Below are 14,576 nucleotides of genomic sequence, written 5' to 3'. Positions count from 1 at the left end.
TGGCCATAAACCCTTCACCCCACAACATAGGGCCGACCCTTCACCCCACAAAGCCGAGCACATTACAGACCACGTTCCCTCCCAAGGAAAGCAATCTGGAAGAGCGTGGCATTTTTTAATTTGTGGATTTTGGGTTGGTTTTAACTCTGAGTAGTAGAGTAGCGTAAACTTTTCACATTGGTCTTCATTTCTTTGGCAGGCTTTAACCATCGTGAAATACAAGGAGGACCACAAGACTTATTATATGTCTTAGCAAGATGTCTTAATAAAACAGATCAGTCATATATAAAATGTGGAAGAGATTATTGCTCCAGCAATGAGAAACTGGGCCACAAGGCCACCCACGAACAATGCCGAGACTGTAGTTTGTGTGGAAGTTCTCACTGCTGCACTTTGAAGCTGTAAGAAAGCTCCATTTATTGGCTGACTGGGGCCGCAATTTCTAAATCATTACACAAACAGGTTACTGGGAGAAAAAGGGGAGAAGAGTATCTCCAAAAGCAGTAATATGCCAAAAAACACAAACGGGCTACATTCACTCATTGGATGTACGCATCAGCCACATGCATGCTAACTGCAATCAAAAGTGTGGTCCGCCCTTTGATTTTACCAGAGAGAATCCTGTTGAAAGCTGAGAGATACTCATGCTCATGAAAGTATTAAAAAACCAAACAAAAAGCAGAAAGATCATCCCATATACAGAAACAAAGTTGGTATGAACTATTACGCAATACCGCATCTCCAAAAGTACATTGACTTTTCTCTTTCCCAGATGACTCTCTACTTCCCTGAAACATATGTTCAAATCTGAGCATGGGAAGGAAATACAAATGAAAAGACGTGATCAGCTTATGTTTGATCCCCTCTGGCTTCTCATTATAAATGCAAAATTTTCTTCTAAGTGTGAAAAATGAATGAAGCTGAAATGGCCCAGTATTAACATAAGGATAGACAGTAACCCAAGGAAAGGAAAGGGAGTCAGACATAGATTTTTAAATCTACAGTTGATTTACTCTAGAATTCAGGCAAATCACTTTCTGCTCCATTTCCATATTTGTAAGATCTAAGTTTTCTACAGAGGAATTAATTTTTAAAGCAAAATTTGAAGCACTGTCTAAAACTGATGGCTCTGCACGCATTACTCTAAGGAACCTATTGGTCCTTCTGTTCCTCCTCCTACAGAGTTACCTGCTTATGGTCAAAGGACCTAAGTGCTAGGCCCTGTACCATCCTAAATTGTTTGGAATTGCAGAGGGTCTTCTCTCTGTCCTTCAATCTTAGGATGCCATCACAGCTCAGAGTCTGAAATCTTCCTCACCACGTAAGGCTTTACCGCCACAATTCCTGCTTCTCCATTTAAAAGAAATTAACCGAGTATTTGGTGAAAAATCCATGTGTTGAATTGCACGTGCCTTTAGGGCAGTTTTTGCTTTCTGGTTTCTAGAACAACAAAAAAGGCAGTCAGCTTGGGGCTATATTAAGAAAGATGAAAGAAAGAAAAAAAATTGCTTTAGCACAGTAGAGTCACTATCCTTATCAGCACAGAATTTGTCTCCAATCTTTTTGAAAACCAAACTTCAGCCACATCCTATTGCAGGAGACACAGGCTAGAGCATATGACTGGTGACTAGTACTCACCCCCAGCCCTAAGGAACAATAGCTCCGAACTGACTCAGAGACAGAGAGCAAGATAGGACCGTACAGGATATTAGTCTCATGCTGCACGCCAGAGGGAAGGCTCTGTGGCTGTGACAGAAGATGGCAACCCAGCTGATAAGAGGAAATAGCAGAGACACATACACAAAGCCATTTTATGAGGGAAGTGAAGACGACACCAAGTTTACAACTAGAGGCAAAACCAAATAGTAAACAAGTTTGCTTAGGTCTAGGGCTGCTGTGCTTTGGCATATGTAATTGCAATCCTTCTTTTTCAGTTTGATTACTTTGAGTTTCCTGCCCGTGTGACTTTTTTTCCCCCATGGGCTGTATTTATTTCACTGAAGACAGCTTTTTCCTGGCAGAGAACTGTATTGTGAAGTCTTTGGTGGCTTCTACAATCTAAACACTGTGGATTACAGGCTGTCACCAATGCCTCCAGCAGACAGATGGGATGTGAGAGCACAGTGATACTACAAACATTTACAATTGGATTTCTCCCCACACACCTTTTTTCATATCAAGGCACTAATCTCCTCTTGAAGTACAAGCCATTACATTGTAGATTGGAAGTGCTTATCCCTGATCTGAAAGGCAATATAGATTGAAGGTTGCTGGAGCCAGATCCTGATTAATTATCAAAAAAGAACATGTACTTCTACTCCATTAACAGTTATTTGCAGACAGAATTAAGTATCCAGCTGAAAAACAGCCTCAGTGGAAGAAGTTTTGCAGCAAACTGAGTGGCTCATTTGTTTGATTTTTGACACAGATTACCACAGCAAGAATCAACTCAACCAAACATCTCAACTCAATACCTTAAACTCATAACAAAGCTCTAGTCTCCAAATATTTATGCACACATGCGGTCTTATAATTATTAAATATAAGGGAAGACTTACTTCCTCAGCCTGCTGGCTTCATTTTTCTAATGCAGCCCCCCTTCTTTGCGACAAGGGCACACTTCTGGCTCCTGGTTGACGTGCTGTTGAACAGGATGCCCAGCCCCTTTTCTGCAAAATGTCTTTTCAGCCAGTACTACTGCATGCAGTTACTCCAACCCATATGGAATACCCAGTCACACTTGCCCATGTTAAACTTAACGAGGTTTAGTTTAGCTCAGTTTCTCTTGCCTGTCAAGGAACCTCTGAATAGCAGCTGTGCCCTCTAGCATATCATAACCTACCTAGTAATCTACACTGCTCTTCATGGAAGCAGCTATTTTGAAAAATGTGGCTCCTTACCTTTGTAGAAGCAATAGATTTTACAAAATGTATTGCTTAATTCCCTTTGCTCTGAACACACTACATGCTCACATTAGCAGCTTTCTGAACGTCTGTCTTACAAATACAGAAGTATTGCCTCTATTTTCTTCTATGGGTTTGAGCTCCTTCTGGCATCACCCAGGATGCATCAGTCCCCCATCCAACTGGTTCAGTTTGTGCCAGAGGGGAACATCAAGAAGTACCTAGGCCACAGAAGAGAACTTAGACACCTTTGAACTAAAAAAAACCCCATAACATACAGGGACAGTGCAGAAGGACACAGACTGACAGTGAACTAACAGGAAATGTTACAATTCAGTTCAACAAATGCTGACAAGGTTCAGATCAGGAATGTTTAACTATTTTATAAGAAATCCTGGGATGAAGCATCATGATGGAAATCCTTTCCAAAATGTTCCATTATGGATCAAAATTTTCATCTGACACTGGATGGAAACAACTTTTCTTGAAATAACAGTTTCTCATCACATGAAAAATCTTCTTTGTTTTTTTTTTTTTTTTTAAAAACCAGTGCTAGACTAGTAAGAATAGTAATTCACTGTCAAGAAACTTTTACTGTGATTTCTCATGAGAGCTATAAAGGGAACAAAAGTTTTGTCACAGAATAATTCAAACACATAGATCTTATGGCACATTTCAAAGGCTGACATCAAAGCAATTTTATGTAGACTCTCTTTATATAGTAAATAGTTACATATAATATGCATGACAAAAATATGACAGTTTCAGTATTTAATATTTAATATCCAATCTAAACATAAGTATTCAAAAGGAAATATTTTTACACCATTTCAGTAGTCACTTAGCTCAGTAGTTTGTTGCAATAATCCTTACTGTTTTCAGCAACTGGATGGAACTGTAAGCACAAAACCCCCCATTAAAGTTAATGCATGACAAAGTTCCACTGCAACCCTCCGAAAAGCAAAGAGTTACATTAAAACAAATTCAGACACTGAAGTACATTGAAATGTATTGTGTCCTACAATAGAGTTTGATACTCTACTGGTCAGAAACGTGATGGTAACTTCAAAAGGCACTCTGAATTAAACTACAGTAACTCCAGTCCACCACCATTTTAGAATCTTGGTATTGTATAGTAGGAAAACCCCTATATTTATTCAATATAAAATTGCTTTAATCTCTGTCCTAGCCCCAGAACAGTCAAATTATATTGCACTTTTAAAATACTTTGTGTAGGCTGTGATAAAAATCTAATATTAACATGTTGTGTTTGTTAAAGAATAATGCATTACTTTGTAAAATATTTAAGAACCATGTTTTAACACTTACTCATTTATTAATATAACCAGAGACTACATAAATTATTTTTTTTATTAGCTCCTATTCTAGAAACATTTTTGGTCCTTCAAAAAATTTGTTATGCTGCAATTCATGTTCATAACTAGTATCAATGTTTGCCTGAAATTGCAGAAGTTAGAATATTTAAATAAATAAATACATAATTTCTAAAGAAGTAATAGCTTTGGAGTTTTGTAAACAAACCGTTATGGAAAAATCTGTAAAAAGACTTCATTTGGCATGTTATGACTTTAATTGGCAATACTTTAGAGTTATACAACCTCCGCCAGGGTAGAAAACAGTTTGGTAGGCACATTTTATAAATCAATCTGGAAAAAAGACCCAAAAAATACTGATTGTTCCTTCGGTTGTATGAATAAATAAAAATGATCAGAGTGTAACATGATCACTGAAACAAAAAATTGACATTCATGTGATCTGGGGACAGGGGGAGTGGCGGGGAGAGAAAAGCAACTCTATTCTTTTTAAAATACAACCTAAGGGAAATGAACAAGCCATAAATGAATATATAATAACCAAGATGTACAGGACACAAAGGTTGGCAGAATAAGATGCGCATTATAAATTTATAGAAATACTGATCTAGACAGAACTAGTATCTCAGCTGCGTCTCACCAGAAGACAATCATCATTCTTTTTTCAATCCAAATTTGAAGAAACATTCAAAATCTCTGTTTGGTAAAACAAATCTAGTGCAAAGCACTAGCTCCGATGAAATTTTGCTGACATCTAGGTTGCCCTGCATTCCTGTTTAAAGCATGAGTGGTAGCATAAAAGAAACATAACAGATGTACAGTTATGCCACTTACATATAAAAATATGTATATGCATTCAAATTATGTCAGGAGGTCTCATAGGCTGTGTTGGATATATTTTATATAGTACAGTTGTAGTTTACATGTTCAATTTCATGACATAGTCAAAGTGCTCTACATATACACCCCTGTGCTTCTCTGTAGTTTTTTATTCCATATAGAATAGCGTTCTTTTGGTTTTCATCACTAAAAACTGATCGTTTGAGAGAGCAATGAAAAGTTATTCACAGGCTTTTGTGGAAAACACAGGATCTGCTCTTTAAGATTGTTATTGATTGATGAAATAATTAAATGTTTCTGTTCAAAACCAAGAGCCATGTTGGTAAGCTTGCTGTTAGTAGAGACTAAGAGCTGTCACGATATCTAATCTAAACACCTAGTCTGTGTAGTTAATAGAGCCTTCAAAGAGCAACTGAAGATCCTTCAATTCAGAAGCCTACCTTTTCTTATTGCCCATAGAGAGAGATGTTTTTAAATTTGGTAATGAAAATTCCTCTCCTTCCCTTCCCTCCAAAGTAGAGAATTAGAGGAATATCCAGTGCTACACCAAATTAAACCTCTGTCCCATCACCAATAAACTGCATAACTTGGAAGCAAAGGTCAATAGTTTGAGAGGAAAAAACCAAAAATTAGTATCAAGACTTAATAGAGCTCATTAGGTAACTACACAATCTGATTTGTCCATAAGTTAAACAGTTAAGCTGCAACTGTACTATACTTTAGCATATACGTTAAACTTAATTGTAACGGAGTTAACAGCCACATTTGCCTTTTTCTTGCTCCTCATTCAGTTGTTCTGTAGAGCTGTGCCCATTGGAGCGCACTACCCCTTCTGGGATCCAAGATTTATCCACACACCGTTCCATGCGCTTCATAATGAGGTCAAGCAGAGTTTCAATGGCTTTGCTTACATTATTCCCGTTAGCTGCACTGGTTTCAAAATACGGTATTCTGCAGAAGACAAAATCCACAAACTTACATTATAGAGTTTACACTCATAGGAGAAAAAACAAAACATGATTACTGCCATGTACTTAGAAATCACACAAACACTGCTACTCCATAGCAGAAAGACACTAAGTGGCCAGTGGTCTGAAATGCAAAATAAATGAATGAAATGGCTGACTGCAGGTAGGGCAGAAGGATGAGCTTTAATTTACATCATGGAGTCTACAATTTACAGAGGCACCAGTCAGTATGAGTTCCCAAAGTTATGCTCCTGAGGTGTTTTTCAGCTCCATTCCCTGCAAGAGATGCAATTACTTTATATGGCCTTGCATGCATAAGTGTTCTCCTTACTGATTTCTATCTACATCAGCTAGGGTGTCATTGCAAGAGAGGGAATGCTCATATGGAAGCTCCCCAGCAGACAAGGCAGTAAAGACTCCTAATGTGGTATTCTTATCTCTACAAAAGGAGACTGTTTCTTCTGTTGACACCTCAACTATAAACTCCCTTACATTAAATAAAAATATGTACATCTCAGTGCTCAGACCACCTATGTCTTTGTTAACAAAGGCTTCTGGGCATCTTGGTATTGAAAACACATTGCTAGTTTTCATTATTGTTGTGGGTCAGGATGTTTCAATGGGAGGTCTGTAGGCTTTGACGTTCTGTGCTCAGTGCCACAGGGTGGTGCAGGAGTGGCTTCACTAGTGTTACTCCCCAAGTGACTGATATAATCCTTCATAATTTTAAGTATTTCTTACTTAACTTGAACTTACTAATTGCCAGATTCAATGAGTGGTCAAAAATATTATCTTACTGTCTCAGTGTGCACGTCTCCTGCAGTCCTTTTCAAAATACATCCCTTACCAGTACGAGGCCTTTCCACAGAAAAAACATATTCACTATCTCACACTTCTGTTACCAGAACACTGTTAGCTGCAGCAGGATTTATCTTGTTTCCCCTCAGGAGTAAGTGACTCCTAGCAGCTATCCTGTCTCATCTCTACAGGGCAGAGAACTTTGCAACTGCCTACAGATTGGACATGATCTATAACTTTGACTTTTAGCTCCCTATTCCTAAATTAAGTTGGCATTTTCAGCCGCAAAGATAAGCATTTCATAAATTATTTCCAGAAGTCACATGCAAAGAGATCTCTTAAATCTTTAAGAAATGGCCACATGCCATCTGCTGCTGTTTAAAAGTTTTTGCTCCTTCACAAGCAGCTGGTTCAAGTACCTTATGCACTTGCTGTCATCTGTCTGACACGGACTTCAAACAAGCATTTTCACAGGAGAAGGAAAAAGTAACAAGGTAATACTGCACTAAACCCATTTGTCACTAGTAGACAGATTGCTTCTGCTTTGCCTCCAATGATTCTTCAAGGTCAAGGAAAGCTAATTTGTGACTATGTGATAGGAAACAGCATGGCACAGGAGGACTAGACCTGCAGAACAAGGCAGTTAGCACAGAGGACCTAGTGTTCACACTATGCATGTTTTGTGGGCTTTACTTTGGACCAGCTCTAATCTATTTCTCTGGACTGAACGCAGATCAGTGGTTGGAGCACATCATCTAGTTTACTTTTCAACTGAGAATTAATCCAGTTCACATGCTAGAAATTTGCCCCACTATGTGAATCAAACCACAATAAATGGATCAGAAGATTTGCTTTGAAAGCACACTTCTGATCCACACTTAAATGCAAATGTAATCCAGAGATGAGACCCATGGAAGAGTTAAGAGGGGTATAAGAGTACTATGGGATTAAATAGTATCTAATAGGAATAAAGATTTCACATAGTTCTTTTAGGGACACATGACCTGTGCCTGTAGGGAAGGGGAAGGGCAAGGCTGACCTGTCTTCCTGCTGGTCTGACTTGGTTTTCAGACTCCCTGGGAGTCTCTGAGAGTAGAGAGGCCTGCAACAAAACACAGCTGACCTCTTTGAGGCTAAGTCACTAAGAATTCACCTCAGGTACAGTCCTAACAAAACTGCTTGAACAGCTGAAGGAAGATTGAATGGGGAGGGGGCAGAGAACTGGGGAACCATGGGCTGGGCCAGAACTGCTCTTCTGTGGGAACCCGGCACTCTGTAAGCAGACTCTCTGAACGCTGGTGAGTGGGTCCCAAGGCTCTCAAAGAACCTGAGGCCACGTGTTTCCATGGCCACGCCAGACACAACAGCTACACTACAACAAACTTCTGTAAAACAACTCAGTTTGTAAATTAGGATATCGTTGCTTGGTATTATTTTTTATTTTCCCTAAAATCTGATGTGACACTCATCACATCACCAAATGCTCTTTTGGATTTTACTTTGTAAGGGACCTGAGTTTACTGTGCCCAATAGAAAGCCTCAGCACAGGCAAGAGCAAAGAATTAGACCCTCATCATTCACCTGCCTCTCCATGTAAATTCTCTCTCTTTTCCAGAATGTTTGTGAAAATTTACTTTGTTTTCTGCCAAGGAAAGAAGATGATTAACCAATCTCCAGTGCAAGTTTACTGCAATACTAAGTATGAATTTTTAGACAATGCAGAAAACCTTAATCTCTGACAGAAAAAAAAGATATCATACCAGGCAGTTAAGCATTCTAAAATGCTTATACTCACAATAACCTTTCAGTATACAGAAAATGCATTACAGAAAACGTTTCGTTCTGCTTTAAACACAGCAATGACTGGAAGGAAGGAAGTTACCCATATTTTTCTGCAAGTTCCTTAGCCTCTTCTTCTTTCACCATTCTTTGGTCTTCCAGATCACTCTTGTTTCCACATAATACAATGTCAGGGTTTTCACAATATGCATGCATTTGTAGCTGACCTAACAGCAACAACATGAATAGGGGTCACACCTTACTGTCACACATAAAGCTTACTAAGAACACTAACACAGTTCAGGGGACACAAAGTCCTTCAAGAAAAAAACTCTTTGAAAGACAGAAAACAAGTATGTTCTCTGTTATCTCACAGAACTTCTGCTATTGCACTGAGGAGCCAAAGAACAGGTGGACATCCACTATGATGTACCCAGTGAAAAAGCCAGGGAAGCAGAAGCCTGACAAAGTTAGCACAGAAACTGTGTATTTGTAGTTTAAGGAGCTATGCTCACCAAGCACCTTCAGTGAGCTGCCAGGAAAGGATATATTTCCCTCTCCTGACAGATGATGCCATTTGGGAACTCCTTTCCCTAGATACACCAGCCTAGTAACATTTGCCTTCCATTAAGGTTTGCTGACAAAGCTTCAGGTAAGTCAAAATAGAGTTTTGCATAGGCTTTCCACACAGTTAAATTACTGAATATCACCAGAGCCTGAGATATGATGTTCTCTCAGCTTGCTTTTATATAGGTTAAGATTCAAGTTCAGCAGGCACAGCTGAATTTCAGGTAAGCACTAGAAGCTACCATTGTAATAGCAGCTATTACAATTATGAATGCAACATTTGCTTTCTTTTATACTGAGAAAGCTATAAAGCCCAGTATTTTCAGTTCTGTTTCCCAGTGAGACTCCATAGTTATATAGTCCCCTCCCGACTCATGCAAAGAAAGAAAGAGAAAAAATAAATGCCATACTTATCCAGTTTCTGACATTCAGAAAGCTTTGCTCATTTGTGAGATCAAAGAGTAAAAGAAATCCCATGGCATCTCTGAAGAAAGCCGTTGTCAGGCTACGAAACCTAGACCAGCAAAGTGAAATTAGTTGGCTCATCTGACAAGTTACTTTGAAAATATAATTGCATACAGTCATAAAACTGAGGTAACTAGAATGAAATATTTATCATAAATGTTTTGCTGATTTAGAGACTGGATAACAAGAACTGCTAACATTATTATGGCCTACCCAAGGCCTAAGGAAGTCAATGAGACATTTCATGTGAGCATGAGAGCTTTAGATAAAGTCTTCCACTATAAAGCATGACTTGATCAAGATTCAGAAATTAAAATAAGAATTAAATTCAAACTTTGAACAGAAATTTGCCCCCTATACACGTCAGTTCTTGATTTTAAGACTATCAACTACTAGGATGATAGTCTTTTGATAGACAAATAGAAAAGAATCCTTTGAGGTGGCTTCATCCACCTGACTTTCCCAAGACCTCAACATATTTACAGAAATTTAAGGAAAATGGAAAAAAGACGACCTTTAAAAACATCTATATGTATCAGCCATGAAGAAAGAAAGTGAAAGTTTCCAAAAGACAAAAAGCAACAATTACAGTTTTAATGTTCTGTAGTTGTAAAATACAGTTGCAATTTAATGGTTATTCATAGGAAACGTTCCATCACTGTTAAAATTAAAGTAAGTGCACTTTCCCATCGAGTCATACAACTAAAACATAACGATCAATAAAGAGAATTCATGTACTCTGTTCCATTTGCATCTAGCTTGATGACAACTGCCTTACTTGCTAGGTGGGGTGCGTGGAACATACCTTTCCTGCCCTGCAGTATCCCAGAGCTGGAGATGTATCCTCTGTCCTCTGCCACCAACGCCATCTGGCCCATTGGGTCTATACACCTGTAAAAGGTAAATTTGCAAGACTGAGTGATAGCAGTCCAGCCTCTACTGAACACAACATAACCGACATTTAAAGTCATTAAATGCAACAAAACTAGCGTTGCCAATGCAAAGATCCCAACTAGAACTCAATCCCTCCGCTTTATAAGACAAAAGTAATATGGGTTGCATTTTAATTTTGCATCCAATTGAATATTTAAAAATAAAGGTAAAAGTGAAACTGGAAAAACAGTATCCAATAGTCTATGGACTCAAAACAGATATTTAAAACAGCCGTTACATTTCATTAGGCAAGCTTAATTTTAGTATTTTGATTTTCTATCTTTTGCTATTATCTTGTATCATGTTCAAATTAAAATGTAATTATAAGAAAGCAACAATTGTATCATGCAATCTGGCAATATATTTGTACCACTAACAGAACCTCATTAGCAAACAGAATATACTCATAAAGATAATGACATCTCTTCTTAGCTGCCAAAAGATTGCTGAAAAAGAGCTGAGGGTAGATCTTATCATATCATAGCTTAAAAAGCAGAAATTGGATGATAATAAAAGCTGACGAGTTTACTCAGCATGAAAATACAAATAAGGCCAACTGTTAGCTTTGGAAAGATCAGATAAAAATAGGTTTATTTATTGTTTAGAACACGTTATGTTAGGCCATCTTCTTTACCTTCAACTGTCGTTGTACCTAAGATTACCAGAGATACAAACATATATTTAGACACACATCCGTTTGCTGAATTTGTGGATTATATGATTCAGGTTGTGAAACCTAAATCTCATCCTGAGTTATCAAATATGCTGATCAAGTAAACCCACCACATTTACTATCCCACCAAAGGAATACTAACTTATTGAAGAGACCAGTTTTCAATTTCACTAAGATATTTACTCCTTCCACTACTATGTCAGTCTGCACAATGCTCATTACACCATCCAGATTTCTGGACACCTGGGAAATCATCAGACTACACTGAAAGGCATTTAATACTTCTACATAAGAATGAAAAAACCTTGTGCCAACTCAGTTTCTCAGTGCAGTAAGGACCAGCATGCAATTTGTTATCATAATGCAGTACTCAGCTTCATATCAGAAGTACATTTGCCTAGTTTAATAACAATTCAGGCATTAAAAAACAACTACCTTATTTTTCACAGTTCTTCTCCAGTGGCGGTAACTGCTTAGGAAGCCAGATCAGCTCCATGTATCATGCTATCCCATTTCATTCACATGTTTTAAAATGGTTTTAAAATCAACATTGCAGTCTTTGTTCACTAGTCAGTTCACAAACAGCAAAAATATTTTTACTACAGCCCAATCCTTCCTCATGCAGGGAATTCAACAATAAAAGTGCTAATCCAGGTACTATGAGCACAATTCATGGAGTAGATACACTCATCAACACTTGCTGAGCAGTAAGAAGTGGTTGCTTAGAATCAGCTCTTCTTACTTTAACTTTGGGGAAATGCGAGGGGACAACACAAAACAATAACAAAAATAACCAGGTAAAATGAGATCATTTCCTTACCACAAGATTAAGTACACAGTAACTATTGACTGCATGCCTAAACATAAGGATCGGCAGGTTTAAAAAATAGATTCTAGCCATCAACAAGACAGATACCATTTTAAAGTAGCATACAGTTTGTGAAAACTCACCACTCTCTTTTCCCGAAAGTCAATACCCACAGTTGTGATAAATTTGGAATTGAATTTGCCATCCGTATATTGGTAAAGGAGGCTGGTCTTTCCTACTCCAGAATCACCGAGTGCTAGAAATTTTATGAGGTAATCATAGTCTCCATCAGACATAGTGAGAATTCAGGAGACACCTGAAAAACCAGAATAAAAAGGATTAGTTAGTAAACTACTCTGCAAAATCTTCTTTTGACAAATGTTTAAAATACAAATCATTATTTCAACTACAAACATCCAGCAGTGGGACTACTTCTGTACTTTTTTACACTGGTTTCACCTTCAACTCTCAATTATGCCAGTTATCAGTATCAAATTCAGCTGTGACTGAAAAAAATGCATAGTTAATTTCACCACATTCCTCTTATTACAAAGAGAAGGCAACACAATTTTAACTTCTTCAGGCAAGACTGAAAAATCAAGGTCAAAGTATTCAAGATATCTGAAATATGAACTGCAGAACCATTTTTAATCTGCATGGCAGCTGGCAAAAGCTACTTAAACATACCAGCAACACAATTCTGACCTCACATTCACTGTGATATTACTAACATATGAAAAAAAATTCCAGACTGCCCACTATATTTAAATAAAAATGACAATAATTTTCTATTAATAGCTGTTTTTCAGTCTTGAAAAGTTTTTTCATACCAGGAGGAAAAATAACCAAGCAACATTTAGTTGTTGTTGTTGCTTTTGTTAGGGGTTTTTTTGTTTGTTTTGTTTAGAGGACCAATCTTCAAAGTTTTTCATGATGCTAGTTAATAATTTAAACTAAATCTTGATCATGAATTGCCATTAAACAAGACACACATTTTCCCGTGGCCCATACACATTTAAGAAATTTCTCGCTACCCTTTTTGTGCCTTTGAAAAAATAACCATCTTAGATACAGTCTGATCAAAGTGCAGTAACAGCTAGAATGTATAAGAAAAATCACTGGCAAATTTCATGCATGCTAGAAAGAATGATGTAAGTGCAATAGTACTTTCCTGTTGAGTAGCTACTGAGCCTCTCTTGCCCCAAAACAAACAGTAGAGAGCTGCCTTATGTTGTTTCAAAGAAATGAACATGAAAAGATAAGCCTAAAATAACCATTCTCAAAGCAACATAAAACTGGCATTAAATTGCCTCTTCTGAAGGAGGGAAATACAAGATAGATGATGAAATAAATTAAAAAAAAGTAAAATCTGCTGTTTCAACTGTAAATAAGTATTTTTGGAACTATTTGTAGCTAGAACTAAAGAAAATTATTCATTTCAAGTCAAACACTGCAGTAGTTTGCATCAATGGCAAAACACCAATTCATTTCTTGAATACCAACTCACAGTTTGACGTTTGGAACAAACTCCATATCTCAAGTATATGGGCATCAATCACCACATTAAGCTAAAACTATCTTCAAAGCTTCAACTTTTTGGTTACCAGCCAAGAACTGTGATTAGTGGCCTCAGCCATGACTGGACTTACCACGATCAAACACAGACAATGGTCAGATTTACACCTAGATACTCTCCAACTGAAGAGTCAGTGGAAAGCAGCTGACGCTTTTTTGCCATTTCCAGTTTTGAAGTTTCCCTTTCGCCAGCCAAGGCATAGTTTACATTATGCCCTGGATGACAGTAAAACCTTGCAGGAAACAGGTTTTAGGTGATAGAGTTCACACTGACTACCACGCCACAGCCAGCTAATCCACTTTCTGCTGGTGTGTTTTAATACAAAGTTTCGCAATAGAGTAAAAGATTGAAACAAAAAAATCTCACAGTAATCCTTATCAGTGAGCTTTTCACATAAATACACCACAACCACAGGCCTGCATCCCCCATGCAGGTCTGACGGAGCAGCATATTCAGGGAAGAAAGTTGAACAGGCAACCACACACTGATGTAAGAACATTTTTAGAAGAAAGCCCTGATCCATTAGACACACTCACACATACCAGCAAAAAGGGGTTTTATTTTGTTTTTTAAATCCTTCCCCCTGTTGGGGAAGGAAAAAAAAAAGTAAAATCAGATTGCCTACCTTGTAGTTCTACAAAAGGTCTTTTCATTGAAATGCACTAGAAGAAAGGGAAAAATATTTTAAAAAGCAAACAAGGAGGTTTTTACTAAAGAGTGCATTTGATTTAGACTTCCATCTCTTATATGGTGTTTCTTTTGCCCTCAGATATTCTCCAAGGGCAAAGGGCTGTATAAGCTCCCCCTCTACTCAAGTACATGTTCTTTCAGCTTCAATACCCCTAAATCAATTGTTGCTTAAAAAGGCTTAAATGCAAATGTTAGGGCCAGTATATTATACAAAGACAAGCTACTTTCATATCTTTTACTAT

At 37.7% G+C, this 14,576-nt stretch overlaps 1 protein-coding gene across 1 annotated transcript; it reads right to left on the bottom strand.

The window, feature by feature from the left end:
- Positions 1-3,482: 3,482 nt before the first annotated feature.
- Positions 3,483-12,364, bottom strand: RAB27A (RAB27A, member RAS oncogene family). The gene is made up of 5 exons (XM_054836523.1): positions 12,212-12,364; positions 10,460-10,545; positions 9,600-9,703; positions 8,726-8,849; positions 3,483-6,028 (listed from the first exon to the last, which is right to left on the bottom strand). Exons 1-5 carry the CDS (start codon positions 12,362-12,364, stop codon positions 5,830-5,832), a joined length of 666 nt encoding a protein of 221 aa, XP_054692498.1. The 3' UTR covers positions 3,483-5,829.
- Positions 12,365-14,576: the final 2,212 nt, after the last annotated feature.

This window comes from Grus americana, chromosome 10 (assembly GCF_028858705.1).
Source record: "Grus americana isolate bGruAme1 chromosome 10, bGruAme1.mat, whole genome shotgun sequence".
Lineage (NCBI taxonomy): Eukaryota > Metazoa > Chordata > Aves > Gruiformes > Gruidae > Grus > Grus americana.
Note: the sequence above shows the minus strand (reverse complement) of the source record. Positions and strands in the feature narration are given on the sequence as shown.

Bases quoted from the DNA above. Each gene is read 5' to 3' on its own strand.
- RAB27A (XM_054836523.1), bottom strand. From the start codon at position 12,364: ATGTCTGATGGAGACTATGATTACCTCATAAAATTTCTAGCACTCGGT. The intron at 9,704-10,459 runs GTATGTTCCACG...TTGCTGGTCTAG, and splicing joins GATACTGCAGGGCAGGAAAG to GTTTCGTAGCCTGACAACGG. The intron at 6,029-8,725 runs GTAACTTCCTTC...TGTCTTCTGCAG, and splicing joins GAACTTGCAGAAAAATATGG to AATACCGTATTTTGAAACCA.